The sequence below is a fragment of the Chelon labrosus genome (assembly GCF_963514085.1).
Source record: "Chelon labrosus genome assembly, chromosome: 22".
NCBI classification, from domain to species: domain Eukaryota; kingdom Metazoa; phylum Chordata; class Actinopteri; order Mugiliformes; family Mugilidae; genus Chelon; species Chelon labrosus.
Genome location: NC_140355.1, coordinates 22,685,290 through 22,707,429, shown reverse-complemented (window position 1 = coordinate 22,707,429; position 22,140 = coordinate 22,685,290). Strand labels below are relative to the sequence as shown.

The window sequence follows — 22,140 nt, the reverse complement described above, 5'->3', positions numbered from 1 at the left end:
GAAACCTTTGAGTCTGCATGTTCTCCCTGTGTCTGCGTGGGTTCTCTCCACGTTCTCCAGCTTCCTCCCACCGTCCAAAGACATGCTGGTTAGGTTCATTGGTGATTCTAGATTGGCCGTAGGTGTGAATGTCTCTCCGTGTTAGCCCTGAGATAGACTGGAGACCTGTCCAGGGTGGACCCCCCCCCCTCTAGACCAATGACAGCTGGGATAGGCTCCAGCCCCCCCCCCCCCGACCCTCCAGAGGACAAGTGAATATTTCCAAGCTGGCCATGTTGGCGCTTCTGTTGTTGTGAGTGTTTAAAGATCCTGGAAGACAGACCAACTTCCCCCGGTCAACAAATGTCTTGTGGGGTAGAACTCACTTAGACATGTTTAAGGACTCCTTGGAAGCCAGACCACCTACAGATGTTTTTTTGTTGAGGAAAGTTGATCTGGAGTCTCTCTGTTGAGGAACTGATTCTACTCCAGCAAAGATCTGACGGGCCAATCAGGTTGTTTGGGGGCGGGGCTTAATTTATGTGGCAATGGACAGGAGAGTAACAGCCGTTTAAATGTCTCTGATTGGTTCATCCAGAGAGACCAGACTCTGATTCTGGTAAGAGCTGAGGTTAAAATATAACCAGAATAGGAGACGTTCATGAACGCCCTCCTTAACCTTTTATCCGGAAATGTTTCTTGTACTTTTAACAGTTTTTACAGCGAATGAGGGCGATCTTAATAACTGTGCTGCCTTTCCTGAAAATATCCTGCAGCTAAACACTGAATAATTGTCGGGAAATCAGCCGGAAAATGAGACATCAACAGCTGACGGGAAGCCAATACACCACAACGCTGCTCCACATCTAAATATTTGGTCCTCAAATGTTTCCTGTTCTCATATAACAAGACGCAGAGCGCTTTAAACTGAATGTGGACGTTCTTTGAGTGGTTTAGTGCAGCTGTTGTCTGGCCTGCGAGGCTCAAATAGCATCAGCACTGACGACCCTCTTCCCCCCGGTCCTTCGCTCTGAGCAGGGTGGCGACTCTGTGGTGAAGCTCCCAATGTTTTTCTATCCTTTCCTTTCTTTCACCACGTTATCAACCTTTCTATATGTGTCTCTGCCCCCCCACCCTCCTTCTTCCTTCTCTCTATATTTAGCTGGCCTGTGACCTGGCTGCTGCAGACCGAGCCCGGCCTCCACACATCGTCAAAACAAGGGGCTAATCCTGCGCAACAGGTGCTGGCTGCGCTCGCACACGCCCCTGTTTCCACAAAACACCAGCACGCCGTCACAAACCGGACTCAACGTGACGCTGTTGCCAGGGGAAGTCGAGGTCGTCACAGAACGCCCTTTTCCAGAGAACGCTGGAGGTCGAGAGTCGGAGCCGCTGAATGACGAGTCGGACCAGCGGGCACTTGGCTGATGTTTCCACGGCGTCCGTCAGGCATCCGCTGGTTATTAAAACACTTAGAGGCCGTGTCCTAGAGCCAAACACGGCACGTGGCTAAACAATGCACTTAAACTGTACAGAAGAAGAGTCAGAGGTCCGTGCTCGCTCTACTGCGAGGAGCTGGGAGGGTTCATGGGAAGCGTCTCCGAGCCCGAGCCGTTGGACGTGACCGCCATGCGAGGCTGGTCATCGTGGGGGGCGCCGGACACCAGCTCCGCCCTCTTTTGGTCGGTTGCTGCAGGATGGACGGCCGTGGAAACGAAGGTCTCCATCCGACTGGGGCGATATGTGCTCACCTGGAGATAAAGGAGGTGATGAGAAGTATTTCAGTTCACAGTGGACTGGAGAAAGAAGGTCCAACAGAACCCACAAGAACCCACAGGAACCCACACTCTGTTGGTGTGATCATACGACGTCGGTGACTATCACTGTTGTGGACATTCTGTCTTTGTGTCTGTCAATAGATAGACGGATCAATAGATAGACGGCTACTATTAGCTGGGAGGCTAATAGTAGCTTCTATTAGCTGTGATGCCAAGAAGCTAGGAAAAGCTACTATTAGCTGGGAGGCTAATAGTAGCTTCTATTAGCTGTGATGCCAAGAAGCTAGGAAAAGCTACTATTAGCTGGGAGGCTAATAGTAGCTTCTATTAGCTGTGATGCCAAGAAGCTAGGAAAAGCTACTATTAGCTGGGAGGCTAGGAACATAGGAAGAGCTCTTCCTACAATTAGCTGGGAGGAAGCTACTAAAAGCTACAAGCCTTCGTGCAGATCATGCACCGGCCTCCACGTCTGAACCAATGTGATGAGTCTATTCAGCCTGAACAATGTTCTTCATCGTAGCTACAGCTGCAGGTCGACGTGTGAAGGAAGTGTCTGTGTCGAGCTGTTGATTCAAATCTACAGGTTTGTAGTTCTGAACCATCAGTCCGTCACCTCCACCCCGACACACACTTTAAAGCTGTGATGCTTTTATTCATACGACGTGCAGGAATGTGTCTGCTTCCTGGAGGACGCCCTGATGAAGAGCTCCTAAAAGTCCCAACAGAAAAGATTAGTTTGTTCATTTTAGGCCTGTATTAGATACGGTTACTGGGCTGTGATTGGATTAAGCTGCTCTTTAAATACTAAAAGTAGACGAGCCTCGATGCGTCAGTCACACGAACCTGAGTCTGGAGGCAACGCGGCGACTTGAGCTCCAGCTCCTCTTTAACGGCGGCGGGAGCGCAGCAACAAAGCACCTGCTGGAAACCGGCTCTGAACCTGGAAGACAAACATTTCACAGCAGGGAGGATTAAAGCTGCAGAAGGGATTATAAACACAAATACAGATTACCTGCCACGGGAGCAGATCGCCTACACAAGTGCCAACAGAGACGGATAAACGCCCACGCCCAAAGACAGCTAGCCCCTTTTTTTAATTTTAGTTTTTAAAATAATGTCCCACCTGCTGTTGAGGCAGTAGTAGATGATGGGGTTGTACATGGTGGAGCTCATGGCGAGCCACATGACGGCCAGGTAGACCTGCTGGATGTAGCGCTGCTCGAACAAGTCAGGGAAGAACTGGTGCAGGAGGAAGTAGACGTGGTAGGGCAGCCAGCAGACGGCGAACGTACACACCACCACGATCATCATCTTCACCACCTGCATCAGAAACAAGCTTCACAATCTAACCTTTGCACAGTTTGTTGTTTTTTTGTTGTTGTTGTTTTGACGTGGGGATTAAAAGGCCATTAAATTAAATGGAAGCGTTTAGCAATAGTGCCCGGCGGGGAGGACGGAGGAGGCGTCACCTTGCGTTTGGCGGTAAGCTGCTCTTTGTAGCGTTCCGTCGAATCTCCCGGGATCTCGCTCGCCCACAGGGTGACGCCCACGGTCGTGTACGCCCATCCCATAATGCACAGGGGCAGGAAGTAGATCAGCAGCGTCACGCACACGTAATATCTGCAGCAACAGTTAGAGGAGGAAACAGATTTTAGGATATGTGGTGTGTTTAGGACAAGTGAACAAGCTGAGACTGTGGAGGACGGGAGGTGAAAAAACGTGATAAATAATGGATTAAAAAATATAAATCAAAGTTCAGAGAACACAACAACCTTTAAAGGTCTGGACACAACGAAACCTGCATCAAATAACTACCGGCAGACTGTTGCGTTTCTTGTGTCTGGATCAAAAAGGTTGGACTTGAACAAAAACTTCTACCAACGATCAGCTGGTGCATACGTTCTACACCTAATGAAGAGCTACTATTAGCTGGGATGCCAGGAAGAGCTGTCTTGTAGATCATTATGTTGTTATGGAAATATTTGTGAGATCTGATAAATGTTCTTTGGTCTCCGTCGTCGTCTTTCCCGTCTTCACTTCCTGTTTCTCTTGTCCTGCTCACATCACTAAGACTCTCGTCTATTTGTTCAGTCTGTTCACAGTAAAGCAGAAACCTGTGAGATCGTTCACTGAGAGAAACTCATCGTCTCCCTACGAGATGAATGCAATGGATGGATGCAATTATAAAAATGTAAGGTGTGAACAAATGATCTTCTGGTCAAACATTCATTTCTGATCAGACCCTTAGAGATTGTTATCTTTTTTTCGTTTAATTGATAAAGCTGCAGTAAATCTGCTATTGATGCCTCTATGACTCATTTTGATGAAGCCTATTCTCAACGTGTCTGCATCAGTTCATTCCTGACAGATCAGATTCACCTCTTTCACTCCAGCCGCCTGTTTACAAGCTATTTCCATAAATAATACATTATTCATGCCACTCTGATTGGCTGGAGGCGTGGCCTCAGGTGTGCCTCTAATGGATAATGCAAAGTTCCTTACATTGCATCTTTACGTGGAGTAGCGGCTGTAGCTGGAGACTGATCTGGCTCCGCCCTTAGTACCAACAGGAAGTACTGTAGCTTTAAACAACTTCAGCTTGAAATCATTTGTCAAATCACACGACTTAAACCTGATCTTTCACCTGAAGACACATCTCTACCTCCCAGCTAGAGGTGTGTCTTCTGGAACTAGCATCCAAGCTAAAAGTGTCTTTTCCTGTTTCACCCCTTCCAGCTAATAGTAGCTCTTGCAAGCTTCCTAGCCTCCCAATTAATAGTAGTTTTTCCGAGCTTAGCCTTCCTGTTAATAGTAGCTCTTCCTAGCTTATAGCAGCACTTCCTAGCATCCTAGCCTCTGAGCTAACAGTAGCTCTTCCTAGCTTATAGTAGCTCTTCCTAGCATCCTAGCCTCTTAGATAACAGTAGCTCTTCCTGGCTTATAGTAGCTCTTCCTAGCCTCCTAGACTCTGAGCTAACAGTAGCTCTTCCTAGCTTATAGCAGTGCTACCTAGCTTCCTAGCCTGCCAGCTAATGGTAGCTCCCTCTATCTGAGTCCTAGCATCCAAGCTAAAAGTGTCTCTTTCTGTTTTCAACCCTTCCAGCTAATAGTAGCTCTTCCTAGCTTATAGTAGCTCTTCCTAGCCTCCTAGCCTCTGAGCTAACAGTAGCTCTTCCTAGCTTCATATTATTGTTGTACGCTGTCACCCACTCACATTTTCTGGAAGTCCACGGCGGTGTTTTCGGGCCAGTCTATGTAGCAGACGGTGCGTCCAGGCAGGACGGCGGTGGACGAGTAGTAGTACTGAGGGAAGGTTAGCAGCAGAGCTAGCATCCAGATCACAGCGATGACCACCCGGGTCTCTGTGGAGGACAGCCTCTGCTGCAGGGGGTGGATGATAGCCATGTATCTGCAGACACAGACAGAGCAGCATGTACTGGGACCATCTGTAGATTAATCAGTGACTAAATCTACATCTGTCTACGCTCTCCATCCGTCTGACCTGTCCAGGGCGATGGCTGTCATGGAGTAGATGCTGGCAAAGATGGCCGCTATGGGGAAGAAGTTGTGGAAGCGGCAGTAGACCAAACCAAAGTACCACTCGTTGTGAACGGCGTAGGCGAAGTTGATGACGGTGTTGAAGGCTGACATGGCGGCTTCGGCAAAGGCCAGGTTGACCTGAGGAGGAGGAGGAGGAGGAGGAGGAGGAGGGACGTAAGGATGGATTTAGACCCAACAACCATCAGGAACCCAGGACATCTAAACCCAACCAGGGAGTCATTCCTCAGACATTCAGGTGATCAGTTATTTCATTTTCACATATTTTGTGTCACCTGGAGACGATAAAGACACAGTTCACAACCTGGGAGACTAAACTCAGGGCTTAGCCTCCTCTCTGGTTGGACCAACAGGATAATAATCAACAAAACTTGATTTTGTTCTTTTTAAATGTACACTTTGATGCTTTTCTCTGTGTTTGCTGCAAACAGAATACCTCTGGACATGATTGAACATGAAATAACTGGTAGATTATCTGATAATGAAACATCTAAGACAAAGGAAGCTGGACTTTGTTTCAAGTCGTCACTCAGAGCTGGATGAGAGGATGAGTTGCCTGTTTGATAACGAGAACACCTTCATTTTCCGTCATATTGCAGAACTCCAGATAAAATTACTAAGCGTCACACTGTTGAGTGATTAAAACTGCAGTTCTATATCTGCACATTTGACGACGACACAGAGCTGAATGCTGAATGTTATCGTCTGTTAATCCGATAAAACGCATCCTGACATAATTTAATCAACCAAACGATTCATGAAAATAATGAAGGTGAGACGTCTGCTGGTGGAGAGTTTAAATGACTGATGTTAAGATTCAGACAGGAACCCTCATCAGTGATTTCTGTCTGTTACGTCTTTATCCATGATGATTAATCCGTGTCCATCGTTGGACACAACATCCACAATTCAGCCAGAGAAAACAGATGGTTTGAAAAAGGTTCATTAGAGCCTCGTTCACTGGAGAAAGAAAACAGATTCCTCCAACTACAGGTGAGTATCTCCACATGTCACCACCCACAGATGTTCCTGTTTAAAGCCACCAGTCTTTAGAGCTGGAGACCTGGAGGAAACATCTTCTAGAAACCCAGCAGGTGCACTTGTCTCTGTCTCATCTTATTTGTTGGATGTTCTTTAGTTTAAAACAAGTCTGAGTAGAGAACGCATTCACATGACAAACCAATCAGGTGGTGGTTTAATCTATGTGAGGACACAAACCTTTAAACTCTTAATTAAATGTGAAGAACAAAAAGAACACGCCCTTTCTCACCAGGAAGTAGTTGGTGACGGTCCTCATGCGTTTGTGCGCCAGAATAATCCAGATGACCACCAGGTTACCGACCACGGACACGGCCACCATGCTGCAGTACGCCACAGCCCACAGAGTGATCTGCCACACCGGCTGGATGAACTGGTTGGAGCCGTCGCTGCAGCTGCCGTTCGTCCCGTTACACTCGGTGCCGTTGAGAGGCTCCATGTTCTGGGCACCGGCCTCCAAGGGTTGGGCGTGGGGGGGGGTGGCAGGGTGTTAAAAATAGCCCCCCGTCACTGGAAGGGATTCTTCTCTGCGGCCAAAACGAGCAGCGCGCGTGAAAATGTTGAAACGACAGAAAAGGCGCAGTTGGCACATTTTACGCACCGAGACAAGCACCGCCACCGCCGCGCGCTCCGGAGGACATCACCGCGCCATGACGCACCCCCACAACTACTGACGCTCTCCAGGCTGTTTAACCCTCCACCAATACCCCCCCTCCTCTCTCACTCTCTCACTCTCTCACTCACTCCCCCCTCCCCCCTCTGATTAGTCCGGTATCAGGTCTCCGAGTCGGTTTGACCCTGAGACATCAGAACTGATCCGGACCCCTAACGCGACCTGAGCCGGATTAGATGGAGCTCATTGTCATGATAGTAGTTATATAAGGTGGAGGTTAGAGACAGGTGATGGTGTCACAGTGATCCATGTTTGTTTATGCCACTTTAGAAAACAGCTGTAGAGAAATAAATAAAGCAGAGGAGACATTTAGTCATCAAGACAAATAAAAACCAAACATGTGACACATTAAGAATCCCTCCACGTGTCTACTTTATTATCTTGGAAAACATTAGGACGTGTTTTGACACTTTTATCTTCTTCACACCACAGATGGACTCTGTTTGACCTGGAAATTAACCTGTAACCCCAGAGGTGTGTTTACTCTCTCTGATATGTAATATTGGTGTATTTTAGTCTGATATTTCAATGTCTCATTGGGTTCTTTTTGTCCACTTCCAGGACATTTGACAAACTGAGGAAGCTGAACCTCTCAGATGATGAGAGATGCTTCAGGTTCGTCCTTTCCTTGTTTCTTTATTGATATTTTTTATACTCTGGAGTTATTTTTATGCACAAACAGATGTAAACTCGTTTAATCTGCTCTGAACATGTTGGAGTTTGTTTCTCATCATGCAGAAGTTTATGATGATCTACTACGGTTCTATGGCTTCTTCCTGTTTTTCCAGCCGGGCGTCGCTCTGTTCAGATGCTTTAATCAGATCATCTCGTTCCTCTCGTCTCGTCTTCTTCTCCCGTCTCTATCCATCAGGCCTCCTGCGCATGTTTCCCTCCAGGTTCTGGTCCAGGTTCTGCTCCAAGATCTGGTCCAGGTTCTGCTCCAGGTTTCTTCAGTTCCCTGCTCTGAGGGGTTTCAGTCTCTGGTTTCTGTGAACTCAGATTCTTTTCCTTCCATCTGAACTGATTTCACTTGTTGTCGGGTCAGAAGTTCATCAGCTTTCAATGGTGTCTGGATCAACTGTCGCCATAGTAACGGAAACACAGATATCTGAATGGAGAGGTGTCTTTTAAGCTCTCTCTCTCTCTTTCCGTCTTTCTGTGTCTCTGTGTCTCATCTTTTAGGATCGGCTGCAGGGGAAGATAAATAAAAAAACAACTCCAACAGGAATTCATTCTCGTCGGTCACCTGCTCCTCTCAGCTGCTGTCAGGAAGGTAGAGAGGATAAGAGACGAGGAAACGATGTGACACCGGCAGCAGAGAGGAGAGACACAATGATGGGGGGTGGGGGAGGGGTGGGGGGGGGGTCCTTCGTTTGTCTGGTTTTTATAGAAAACTCATTAAAAAGTGAGAACTCTTTAGAAACGGGGACGAGTCGACGCGAAAAGAGAAAAGGAGGCGACTCAGATCTCACAGCGAGGGGTGAAATGAAGTGAGGAAACAATTCCTGGGGGGCGGCTTGACGGGGGTGGAGGACGTTTTGTTGTTTAGAGGAATAAATTAGAGGGGCGAATAGCCATAACATTATGACTAGTGGGCAGAACAGTGTGTGTGTAGTCTGCATGTTCTCCCAGTGTCTGCGTGGGTTCTCTCCAGGTTCTCCAGCTTCCTCCCACCGTCCAAAGACATGCTGGTTAGGTTCTACCTGTCCAGGGTGCCCCCCCCACCCAAGCATGACAGGCATCCTGTTTGCCTGTTTGTTATTTACCAGCCTCCAAGGTTAAACTAACATGTGCTTCTATGTGTTTGTCCTGTTGAGTCAATATTAGTGAGAGTGTAACCAAAGTCCCGTCATCAGAGCGGACGGAGGAAGGTTTGTCCTCCTGTCCACCATCGTGTCTCCAGTGTTGGACGCTGAGCAGGATTTCATATAAGTTTTTGAACCCACTCGTCTGCACAAACATCTTCCTCCATCTTCTCCGTATCCACCTCCTCACTGGTTCACTCAGTCTGCCGTTGTGTTTTCATCTCCAGTTCAGTTTGGGACATGAGTTTGGTTCTGTTACGTCACTGACCTTGAGCTTTGGTCTGCACTGATTTCACATCTAGTTTAACTTTGTTTTCATTCTGCTTCTTCCTGCTCTTTTATTTTCTGTCTTTAAACTTGAATTCACTGTTTCAAACGATTCACTTATACACTGATCTACAATGTGGTGTCTCCATAGACACGACCTGGACAAAAAAGAAGGTCCCCCACTCTAACATTTAGTTGGACCTCCTTTATCTTTGATTCCAGCTCATTCTCTGTATCATTGTTTCCAGAATCTTCTCCAATGTCACCAGATTTATTTCCATCCAGTGTTGCTTTAATTTTTCACCAAGATCTTGTATTGATGATGGAGAGTCTGACCACTGCACAAAGCCTTCTCCAGCACATCCCAAAGATTCTCAATGGGGTTAAGGTCTGGACTCTGTGGTGGCCAATCCATGTGTGAAAACGATGTCTCATGCTCCCTGAACCACTCTTTCACAATCTGAGCCCCATGAATCCTGACATTGTCATCTTGGAATATGATCCATTGATGGAATAACCTGGTCATTCAGTATATTCAGGTAGTCAGCTGACCTCATTCTTTGGACACCTAATGTTGCTGAACATAGACCTGAGCAACTGCAGCAACCCCAGATCATAGCACTGCCCCCACAGGCTTGTCCACCGGGGGGCGCTGCAGAAATGGAGCTACGCGGAGGAAAAAGATTGTTCTTCAGGATTAATTGAGAGCTGAAGAAAAGCTCTGTGGAACCTTTTGAGGTCGAGGTTTAAAGATCCGGCGCCGGCTGATGTGGGTCAACGACAAGAGTTAATCTGATGTTTTGTTGACCCATCTACAGCCTTGACCTCCCCCCTCCATGACAACGTCACGCTACATCCATCATTGTTTTTGTTGTGTTATGTTATATGTTTTATGTGCAGTCGTGTTAAACTCACATAAACATTTCAGTGTTTCCCATTCAATGCTAACACTACGGCGGCTGAGTTAGCTGTTACCATCATCCAGGGTCTGCAGTTTGTCTTCCAAAGGAGGATTCACTTACGTTTACACCTCACTGATATGTAATATTGGCTCACTTTCTCGACTTTACAAACACATAAGTGTAATATTTCTGTTTCATGTGTCTGAGGTTTGGGTTTGGTTTCTCTTTGAGTCATTTTTATGCAGAAATGTAGATAATTCTGCAGCAGCTCTGACTTCTTTTTCATCAACAAACACCCGACGCTGCTCGTCCCGGATAAATCTGCTCTAATATTTCGTTCCTGCTCCAGAGCTCAGAGCAGACGCCGAGCATCGAGGCTTCTTCAGTTCGTCTCCTTCGCTGTCAGAGCGCTTCGTCTTTGCCAGGAGCCAAACGTCTCTGCAGCCAAAGTCTGAAGGTCGGCCGTCACGCTTCCTGACGACGGTTCTGTAGCTGTGAGGCCGAGAATAAGGAAACAGAAGAAAAAAACAAATCTCTTCACCTCCCATCAGTCATTTCCCCACAATTTCATGCGACACGTCTGAGGATTAATAAGAAGCGTGTGGTTTTATTTCAGCTTTTCTTTGTGGTCTCTTTGTGTCTTTGTGCGAAGTGAAGCCTCTGAGATGATCTTCCTCTGGCCTCAGGCGTCCTCGCTCCACATTCAACATCAGATATGAGAAACTGCGACGAGCTCGATTGTTCCACGCCAGACTCTTCAAACGGAGGACGACGTTTTATTTATCAGATATGCAAATGAGACGCTTCATTAAGGCCTGTAGCATAAACACCACGTGCTTCTGTTAGCGTCGTATCAGTGGGTTTGTTCAGGGGTTTGTGGTCACGGGATTATTTTGGTAATTAATTGATTTTATGAAAACGTTAAATAATTTACTACTACGTTGTTTTTATGTCGTAATATTGGAGCAGTGACGACAGGAAAATGAACTCTAACTCAACAATTAGAATAAAACACCTTCATGGTCTAACTGATCAATGTTTGAGACGTTAAATTAAATTAAATGTTTGTTTTATAGGTTTAATTATTGACCAGGGGCCTCGTGAGAAGGGGCCCGGTCTGAGGATCCAGTCCTGTTATCCTGCCTCTGTAGACTTTGAGCTCTGTGGACTACAGGTGAGTTTGGGGGTGGACCCTCTACACCTTTCACACGTTTGTTATACACACTAGGATTGGTCAGCCACAACATTATGACCACTGACAGGAGAAGTGAATAACATTTAAACCATCTTGTGACAGTTCAGTGTTCTGCTGGGAAACTTCTGGACCTGTCATTCATTGGTGTGGATGTTACTTAGACATGTAGCACCCACCTAGACCAGACCAGGCACCCCCACCCCATAGCAATGACACTCCTTGATGGCAGCAGCCATCCCCAGCAGGATGCAGCCTGACACAGACACACACACAAAAACACTTTAGGAACAACTAAAAAAAAAACATGAAGAACAGCACAAGGTGTTGACCTGGCCTCCAAATTCACTAGATCCCAAACTGATCAAGTATCTGTGGGATGATCCACAGAGGCCCCTCCCCTCAAAGGCCCCCCCACTAACAACAGGACACCGTCAGAAGGCCCATGTCCATTCTCTGATGAGTCACCCACACAATATTAGGAAGGTGGTCATAATGTTATGCCTGATCGGTGTATCTCTGGCAACATGTAGAATATTTACGTCTCTCTTCAGCTGTAGTATTCCACAGGGATATTGTACGTCTGGGATGTTTTTAATTATTATTATTAATGAGAACATTTAACTACATATATATTAATAATTATTATTATTAATGAGAACATTTAACTACATATATATTAATAATTATTATTCACTCCAGATGATCTCTGGTCAGGATTCTGTGAGGGTTTCTAACAACATCAATCAGCTGATCAGCAGCTTCCAGAGACCTCTAGTGGAGAGAGAGGAGGCCTCAGTTTGGTTAGGATGAGGATTTATTTAATAAATGTTTATTTATCGTACTGGTGGTAAAGTAATTTAAATGACTCTAAACTGGAGCTCATAACTCACAGCAGACCTCAGCTGGATTAACTGAGCTTTTATAATATGCTATTTGTTTTATCTATATTAACTATTTCCCTATACTGCTTATATTGTCTTATATTTTTTTATTATTATTGCTTTATATTTTTATATTTTTACTATCCTGCCTATATATTCTTATTTATTTTTCCACCGTCTAAATATAAGCCTTACATCTAGATGCTCTTATATTTCTTTATATATTTACTGTCACATCTATTTCTATTGCTTCTATGTTGTTATATTGGCTCTGCTATGAGTGTATTTAAATTACAATTAAAATATTTAATTTTTAAAAATTTGTTATTGTTAAAGTGCTAATACCTAAAGTTTATTACTCATATAAAGTGCTATAATAAGTGAAAAGAGTGGAACATAATGATGAAGGTCTTCCATCAGCTTTTAAATACCAACTATAGTAAATTAAAATAACAGAGAAATAAATATGATAATAAAGATAAACTACAGGAGGAGCTGCAGCAACATGACATGAGGAAACACAGGGATGAGTTGGTATAGACACATGTGTTATGTTCTTTATATGTCTAAGAAAAGAAGCTGAGACATCTGATGTTAAAGAGTCTGACTGCTGAAGGATCAGTCTCTGGATGAAGGAGGAGACCGTCCATACTGTCCCATGCAGATGGTCAGAGGGGTTGTTCTTGATGTTTGACAGTTTGACCAACATCCTCTTGATCAGTTTGTCCTGTCAGTCTTGTTTGGTCCCTCTCTGTGTCTCCACCACACCTGCAGACCACGGTGTAGAAGGTTGCAGATACAACCACAGTGTCATAGAAGGTCCTGAGTGGTGTCCTGTCCTGAGGACCCAGAGGACCTCAGTCTCCTCAGCAATTACTAATGATTTAATTATAAACAGATCAACTCCTGCAGAGAAACTCTAGAGTCAAGTTGAAGCTGTTGTTTAAATAAATCCATGCTGGAATAAAGAACGTGTAGAAAATGTGAATGGACCCCTCACCCCTCTCCCCCTCCCTCCCCCCCAGTATTGATCCCTGTCAGTGTCCTACTCCATCCACAGCCCTCCATGACTTCCTAACACTCACCCCTGAGGCCTCGTCCGATACTCGATGCTCCGTCATTGAGAGTTTGTCTGTCGACGTTCAGCTGCTTCATTTCTCTCTGGACGGGTTCAGACTCTAGATTCATTCTGTCATCTCCTGCTCCGTGACTCTGGTTCCTCAGCTCCACCTCTCACATCAGGTAAGACTCAGATTTATTATTCATGTTCACAGAAAAGTGATTCACTTCAGGTTATAGAACGTTTAGTAGTTTAGTGATGCATTCGTTGTTGTTTTTTTGGTTTTTTTTTGCAAAACAACTAAATCAGGTTTAATTGACGTCATATTTATTTTATCAAAGTGACAAATAATCTTTTGGATAATTTCATTTTTAGGACAAACTGTGAGTCAAATTTTTAATGTGAAGCTGTAGTTTTTTATTCTAATTGTCTGTGGTGTTGATCGTCTACTTTAATTTGAATAAAAAAAACAATGCATGCAAACAAAGCTGCAGAAGACCTTCTAATACTTTAAGATGTGTGGTAAAGTTTAATTTTGGTCTGTTATCTGGTTCATTCAGATAAATGAACAAATACAACTTTGACTTGTTTGGTTTCCTGAAGATGTTTAATCAGATTCTACATTTTTAAATTAGTGGTTGGTTTTTATTAGAACTGAAGACTTGGATGAAACGTCTCCAGGAAACTGAACCAGTCCTTGAGTAGGTTCATTTTCCAGATCCTGATGAGTTTTAATAGCTTCAGTCAGCTAGGCTAGCTCCTGCTACGTGCTACACGTTGCCTTCGTCTGCAGATCTTTGTTTGAGTCACAGTTTGTAAAACTCTCTGGTTTAGTAAAGATCAGTTTAGAGTCCAGACTCAGAGGGTTCTGGTTGGCACCTGTTGACCAGGGCTGGGCTCAGAGGTTAATGGAGTCTACTGATAGAAAACGTCATGGAAAGGAAAGGTCCTGACCACCAGAGCAGGGCGTCTGGGTGACTTCCTGAAAACATCATTTAGACAAACACAGCAACGAGCTGCAGAGATGGACCTGGTAGTGTTATATTGGTAGACTTGTGTATTAACGGTGGTTAGTTCAGAACTGGACTAAGGTTGGACTGCAGCCTATGATCGAGGCTTGTTTCTCTCTGTGGTCAAGAAATTAAATTTATACACAAAACATTAGGTACACTAGTGAATGCATGACTGTTCTAATGTTCAGTTGATGGTAATTTAACTGGATGATCAGTTTGTTAAACTGTTAAACTGGATAGATCTAAAGTGTTTCTGTAATTTAGTCTAGCCCACTGACTAACATGTCAAAATGGGATTTAGAGCAGGACTCTTTTAGTAGAATACATTCACAAGTGTACCTAATGAAGTGGCCAATTAGTGTAAATTTAAATTGTATTTCCTCAATAATCCCCTGCGCCTTTATCAACAGAGATTTTTCTTTGCTCTCATTGACAAAAAGAGATTTTTTCATCTTGTTCTAAAATGCGTCTCATCTCCCCAAGTCATGACAACGACTGGAAATTAAAATTAATTGAATTATGTTTGGACTGTTATATTAGTGTACCTAATGAACTGGCCAGTTAGTGTAAATTTCCAAACATCATTAATCGGAAATTTGATTTTGCACGAGGACAAAAATCCATTTAATGGGAAAAAAATGGTGCTTATAGAGAGTGAGCCTTCATGTCCAGATTAACAGTATAACTGTCTGTTGTTTCCTCCAGAAGTATTCAGATAGTCAGATTAATGGGATTAAAGCCTCAGTGTTAATAATCTGCTGAGAGCGCCTCTCATTAATCTGAGTGTGTGTTTTGGGTGGAGTGTGTCCGGATGACTGGACTCATGTGACCGTCCTTCACACTCACTGATCAGGCTTCAGGGACTGGGAGGCGATGGGACATGACGCGTATCGATCAGCCTAGAAAACTCACCCAAAATCAGCTTCAGACGAAACGGACGTCACCAGAGATCAGTTCACCACCGACACGGCTGCAGTTTTATTATTTCATTCATAGCTCACTGATACTGGCGTCCAGGCAAAGAACAGCAGCTGATGGACATGCTAACGCTTCATTAATAAATATTCATATATACTCAAGGTTTATGAAGTCACTTATTTATCAGGTTTTGGTTCTAAATACTTCACAAAGGGTTTCTAAATATAAAGAATGTGCAGTTAAGCTATTTATTAAGATATTTAAGTCTATTTTGTAAAAACCACCTGGTTCTGCCTCTGAACTCATGCTTGGAGGCGTTTCTGTTTATTCTCAGTGTATTACTATTTGACTGTCAACCTGACACAGGAGGCCTGCATTTTGAATTTAATATAAGAATATGAGTAATTAGGATTTAAAATGATTTGTTTTGCATGAATAAAGCCTGTGTTTAAAACATTATACAGAAGCTAAATTATCACAACGAGTTCTGTATCTATCAGAACGTCCTATAAACAGCAAATGACTCCTTTACCTAAATGTTCAGTTCCTCTATTTATGTTTTCATTGTAATATGTGTAATTATTTGGGTATATTACAATATTACAAGATGTCAAATTTCAGAAAATGTTAAAAACTACTTTTACTTAGTGCATCTGCAGAACAGTTCTATGGTCAACATTTGGCAGGAGGCCCACATTTTGAATTTAATATTTTAAATAAATGTAAAGCCTTAATGATTGACTGGAGGAGGAGCTGACTGTGAAAGATGATTTATGCACAAATAAAGTCTGTATTTAAAACTGATACAGAAGCTGAGTTACCACAACGAGTCATATATCTATCGGAAACATAACTGACCATCAGAAGAGATATTTGCAGGTTTTCAAAACAAATTTTCTGCAGCTCTTTTATTAGTTTTCTGGAGCGTACAGTCTCAAGTTAAACACATTGTAATATGTGTAATTATTTATGTATATGTTACGATATTAGGAGACGTCTAAACTCAGAATCGACTTCTGGTTTTAGTTGCGGCAGCGGTTTCGTGGGAATTCCTGTGCAGCCGTTTCCTCTTGGCATGTGTGGGCCTGGGTGTCAGTCGGCTCCTGAAGGGCTCCGGGGGGTTTTCCATCCAGTTTTCCTTTCATCATCCATCGATCTGTCCGAGGTTGCACATGTGTTGTCATGTGGACCTGCAGAGCTGTACGTACAGTAACGGATGATGACGGAAAGACCGAGAGGATTCCCTGACCAAAGAAACGTACCAGCACGGGAATGATGCTTAGTTTAGTTTTTAATCGTAGTGAATAAAAACCAGGGAGGTCCGGATCCAGTTTCATCAGGTCCATGTCACTCACCCTGGTCTCTATGGACCCTGGTCTCCATGGACCCTGGTCTCTATGACCCTGGTCTCCATGGACCCTGGTCTCTATGACCCTGGTCTCTATGGACCCTGGTAGCAATAGACCCTGGTCTCTATGAACCCTGGTCTCCATGGACCCTGGTCTCTATAGACCCTGGTCTCTATGGACCCTGTTCTCCATGGACCCTGGTAGCTATAGACCCTGGTCTCCATGGACCCTGGTCTCTATGGACCCTGGTCTCTATGGACCCTGGTCTCTATGACCCTGGGCTGACCCTGGGTTTCTCTAGTTTCAAGTTAGAGTGGAGCAGAGAGGATTGTGGGTACTGTTGCGTTCTACTTTGACTGTCCGTCATATTGATGGTATTCTTATTGTAAGTCAAGGGGTTAGTCATATTCTTTAACATTTGGTTTGGGTTTACGTCTGCCTTAAATCAAATACAAATGATTTGCTTTGGCTACATTTTCTGTCGATTGATACGATTATTTTAAAAATGTTTTGATCTCTAACACAAACAGCTTTTTCACAGTAGTCAAGTTCCTCTTCTTGTCTGTTTCAGGATGGATCATCATGATTGTCAGCGAGGGAGAAGCAGAGGTCACAGGCACTACGACGATGAGGAGGAGGATGGTGAGAATAAAACGTGACCCTGAAAAATATAATCCAACCAAGAGCCTTTAATCAAAGCCCAGGTTTACCTGTCGAGCCATCCATCCATCCATCCATTCATCCATCCATCCATCAATCCATTCATCCATCCATCCATCCATCAATCATTCAGTCAATCAAGTCTTTGTGCTAAGCTAACAAGCTGCTAACTATTATTACAGACATGGACGTTTAAGAAGTCATCCTAACCCTGCAGATCTTTCTGGTTCTCTAACTACCTCCACTCTGTCTCTGTCTCAGAGGCCCAGCCGTTCTACATCGGCGTTCCGGTTTCCCACAGACGGAAAAGGCGTCGACATCACTCCCACGCCAGCGACGCAGAGCGCGAGTCGCGACAGTACGACCACCACCACCACGACCACTCACACCGAGGATATTACCACGACAGAGAGGGGCACTACAACGACGAGGACGGCAATTTAGAGCCCCACGAGCCGGCAGACCCCTCAGGTTAGAAACTAAAGATGTTAAATTAAACCTTCAAGTTCTCTCCCTTCACATATAAACCAAGTCTAACCGACACCAAAGAACTACCGGCAACGAAGGCCGACTGTGATGTCTCCTGTGTCTGGACGGAAAACGTTACACTTGAACGCACCACTGAGACTAGAGCCAATGATCAGCTGGTTCATATGTTCTACACCTGAGAGGAAATAACTCTTTATACCAGCAGGTGGCAGTAGTCTGGATTCATCATTCAAAATAGAAAACAAGAAGAGCTACTATTAGCTGGGAGGCTAAGATGATAAGAAGAGCTACTATTAGGGTTAGGGTTAGGAGGCTAGGAGACTAGGAAAAGCTACTGTTAGCTGAGAGGCTAGGAAGACAGGAAGAGCTACAAACTGTTGTACAGAGCTGTTTAATTTTGAAGTATAGACTCTAGGGAGGACGTGGGACGCTCCTTTGGGAATTGGAACCTTGATGAACTTGAAATGCATTCTGGGATACCTGGCTGTACCAGTTCCACACAAGCCTTCACAAAACACCTCTCCATGCGTTGTCAATGCAAGTACACATCCAGGTATTTGGACTGTGCTTGGTCTGATGTGTACATTCTGCCCGCGGTCTGGAGTCTCTCCGTTTGGAACTGGTTCTGCTCCAGCAACGATCTGCTCAGCCAGTCAGATCGTTTGGGGGCGTGGTTTGATGTGGTGATGGACAGAAGAGTAACAGTAGTCGTGAACGTTGATTCAGAGGTATTTTTTCTGTGCCTCTGTTTAAGCTACGCCAGACGTGCAGCTTTAAGGAAGTTAAATGTACACAGCCTGGTGAGACGTGTACGACCCCCGGCCGATCGGTGCTCTTTGGTAGATAATCTAAAAACTCTGCTGGGTGCAAACATGTATGAGATGAATATTTTGCAGCGTGGTTCCTGTTCCCAAGAGGCCATGAGGTCTGAAGCCTGTAAGCTGATTAGAGCTGAGGAACTCCAAGATGTGTGTGTGTGTGTTAGTCGTGGGGTGACTGTGAGCGTTTGGTGTGTTTTTGTCAGGAATCAAAGGTGTGCAGCAAACACGAGGCCTGGGGTGGGTAGTTTGAGGCTCTGATACGGGACCGTCGGCGTCGTCAGAGACATAAAGTTATGCTGACGACAGATCTGCTTTGGTTTTCTCGAGAGTGAGAGTGTTTGCATGGGAGGAGGAGGAGAGTCCTCGAGGGCCCTGTGGTGTGTGTCGACCCTCTTAAAGCCTCTGGCTCTTTGCTGCTTTGGAGATTTTAGTGGATTTCCACCACAGCTTACAGGAGAACGCTTCCAACCCAGTGAATGGCGCAGGTCTTATTCAGACCGACTACTCACATAGTCGCACATGGCTAATTGAAGCAAGAAAGACGGATGTGGAAATAACCTGGTAGGACGACGAGCTGAAAGGAGGAACGTATGAGAGGAGGTGTGAAAGTGTGACTTCCCTCCAGTGATGGTGGAGCGGTGAGCCAAGGACTCTCAGCTTTTACAAGAAGGCAGGAAGCTCGAGGCCTGTTTTGTGTTTTATTTTTTTATTTAAATTTTCTCGGCCTGAAGCAAACCTGAGGATCTCTCACCGGTTTGGGTCTCAGCTCAAAGGAACATGGCTTCACACAGGAACTTACCTGGCTCCCAAACAGGTAAAGATGGAACAAGTGAAGAAAGGAACAGGTGGAGTCATGACGTATTAGCATAGCCACATGCTGATTAGGTTCAATTCTAGCATCGCTCCTCTTCATTTAGAATAAAAATTTTCTTAGAAATGTTAACCCTCCTCTACATGTAGTGAATGTGTTCTATGTCATCCTGGAGATTATTATTCTTATGAATGTTCTTTATTATAAAAGAACTAAAACGTCGGTACTAATTGATGTTCGGGTACAACGGAACAAGTTGTGATCACAGCCTATTATCACCTCATTAAGTTATGTGTTAGCAGATATTATCTCTTTAAACGTCCAGCAGATGGCAACAATAATCAGCATTAATCTTTACCTATCCAGAGTAGGATTAATTTATCACCCTATAACCAGAAACAGCAAAAACAAACTCAGGGCTTAAAAGCTTTAAATCCATTAAAGAAGTTTACAAATCTGAAAATAAGTTTTCAAGTCTTGCAGAAAGTCTTTACAGTCTCAAAAAAACCTTGTAAAAGGTGGTTGGAGAAAGGGCTGCAGCTGTGAAGAAGAAAAACTCCAATGTAAAATAGTATTTGACTTAATTTAGTTTAGCTCTAGTGTCAAAACTAAAGAAGAAGCACAAGGAAAACAAATCTGAGTATCAAAAAAGCACAAAACTCAAAATCATGACACGTACTTACGCAGCTCTAATATTGAACACGGCATAATGGAGTCTGAGTAAGAAATGGAAGCTGGTAGCAGTAGTACTCTAACAAATTAGCTTTAGTTGTAATTTATATATGTACACTGGGAATGTCAGAAGATTAAAATATTTAAAAACTAAACTGAAAGCACAAGGAAAATACAGTTGCTATATGTACTGTACGTAAACTAGGGTTGTGGATGGATTCAAATATTTGATTGTGATTAGTCGCACGATTTCCAATAACACAGATTAATCTGTCTTAAAGTTTTTAATCCTCTTATCAACATGTGAAAAATATGCAGTTTTATGCAAATATATTTTATTATTATTGCCACAGTCCAGAACAATGACAAATTCTGTCCATATTATGTTGTGCAGGTATCTCCTTTGCCATTTTGGATCCAGTGGTAATGATGCAGTTTTGACCCTATTACTGCCCTCTGCAGGGTAAACCTATTTACTGCAACTGCACTTGAGGATCTGCTTGCTTTCCATAGTGCTACTGCTACTTTGATCACTTCACCAAACTATGATCAGGCCGAGTTTCATAATAACACAACGCGTGTGCAACCTCATTTATCTATCTGGAGTTTCATTTGATGCTGGACAGGAGGTGCAAAGTAGAAAATGCACACCAGAGAAAAAAAACAATGAGCTGAAACAACCTGTTTTACACCACACACAGTCCTTTAATTCATCATTAGTATAAAAATATTGAGATTGGTGCAGCTTTTAGTCATAATCAAAGTTTACCAGACTTCAGTGTGTGTTTGTGATTTCCCCAGTGGCCCATACATGATCCATAACACTGTGAAGGTAATATGCCCTGATCTCCTGCTGTGGGATTACAGCGGCCGGTCAGAGATCAGACACATAAGAATGCAAACTATGAACATAACAAACCTCTTGGTGACCTGAGCTGTAGGTGCTGGATGCACTGCGGAACATTGTATTGTATTGTGTTGTGTTGTGGTTAACACAGATTACACAATCGTCCCCTGAGTTGATTGACTCTGTGAATGTCACATTGAGGTTTACGACACTTAGCTCTGGTAGCGCTCACATCGACCAGTTTATGAGTTCTGAGCTCATTTTAGGGAGGAACAAAGTGAGCAATGAGAAACCAGGAGACTAGTGACACATGCAGCCTTGTGTTAATATATAAATATATATATATATAAATATATATATACATAGACAAACAGTGTGGAGACCACGCGAGCCGCCCCTCCAGGCTGGTGATGTTAATGGAGATTGATCTGCTCGGAGTAAAATTAGAAAAAGGTGCCCGCTAATAGATTACCCATGGCTTTCAGATAGTCATTAGAGGAGGCGCTTGGTTGCTCGTTAAAGATGACTAATGGAGGTTGTTTAAATTAGATACGGCTCTTTCCATCGTCTGGCCGAGGAAACAAAAACTCCACTCGGCTGATTTACCGGTCTGAGCTACATCCTGGACTGCTCTACTCCTCCAGATTTAACATCAAAATGTTTAGTGAATAATCATCATAATAATAAACCTCAGTAGATGGTACTAGATGAAAAGTTAAATGTCTGAGGGGAGCATGAATATTATATATCAAAATATTTCACTCAGAATTAGAAATGTTGTCTGTAGACTTAGACATTGGTCTGTGAAGGTTCTCAGTCATCCAGGTCATGGTTTATCCTGAAAACAAAGCTGAGACAGAGACGACTGGACTTGTTGAGTTTCTAGAAGACGTTTCATCCAAGTCTTCAGTTCTAATAGATGTTCCTATTTGAACATAAACCCCGGCCATATATCCATCTTCACTCAGCCAGGATATCATGGACTCATGAGGACAGCACCTCTGTTTCTGTGCATAGAGCTTCAGAATATCCAAAAAACAAAGACATCTGGACTTGTTGGGTTTTCTAGAATATGTTTCAACCGAGTCTTCAGTTCTAACAGACTGGTGGGGGATCGAGGTTTTTCCAAGAACATCTGAGTGGTGTCCACCTGAACCTCACATGACTAGAGTCTATTAGAGACCTTTTAGTAATGAGAAAGTAAGTGTTTTCAAACGCTAAAACAAACATTAGGGTAGTTTCTTCAGTTCTAAAAGACTGGTGGTGAGTTTACGTTCACTTAAATCGATTAAAACTGAAGACTTGGATGAAATGTTTTCAAGGAACCCAACAAGTCCAGTTGTGTTTATTTCATCTGTGTTTTTGTGGATATACCACGACCTGGACGATTGAAGAACCTTCACAGACTCAAGGACTGGATAATG

General features: G+C 43.9%; 1 protein-coding gene across 1 annotated transcript; it reads right to left on the bottom strand.

Moving 5' to 3' along the window:
• Positions 1 to 2,558: 2,558 nt before the first annotated feature.
• tacr1b (tachykinin receptor 1b) lies at positions 2,559 to 6,843 on the bottom strand. Its single transcript, XM_084571811.1, has 6 exons — positions 6,586 to 6,843; positions 5,260 to 5,435; positions 4,972 to 5,166; positions 3,227 to 3,377; positions 2,881 to 3,077; positions 2,559 to 2,697 (listed from the first exon to the last, which is right to left on the bottom strand). Exons 1-6 carry the CDS (start codon positions 6,790 to 6,792, stop codon positions 2,562 to 2,564), a joined length of 1,062 nt encoding a protein of 353 aa, XP_084427937.1. The 5' UTR covers positions 6,793 to 6,843; the 3' UTR covers positions 2,559 to 2,561.
• Between the last annotated feature and the right edge of the window lie 15,297 nt (positions 6,844 to 22,140).

What these genes read in the sequence shown, in the direction of transcription:
- tacr1b (XM_084571811.1), bottom strand. Translation starts at nt 6,792, where the DNA reads ATGGAGCCTCTCAACGGCACCGAGTGTAACGGGACGAACGGCAGCTGC. An exon ending in CCGTCACCAACTACTTCCTG is followed by an intron (nt 5,436 to 6,585) that starts GTGAGAAAGGGC and finishes CCTCCTCCTCAG; the next exon opens with GTCAACCTGGCCTTTGCCGA. An exon ending in AGCTTACCGCCAAACGCAAG is followed by an intron (nt 3,078 to 3,226) that starts GTGACGCCTCCT and finishes TTTCTGATGCAG; the next exon opens with GTGGTGAAGATGATGATCGT.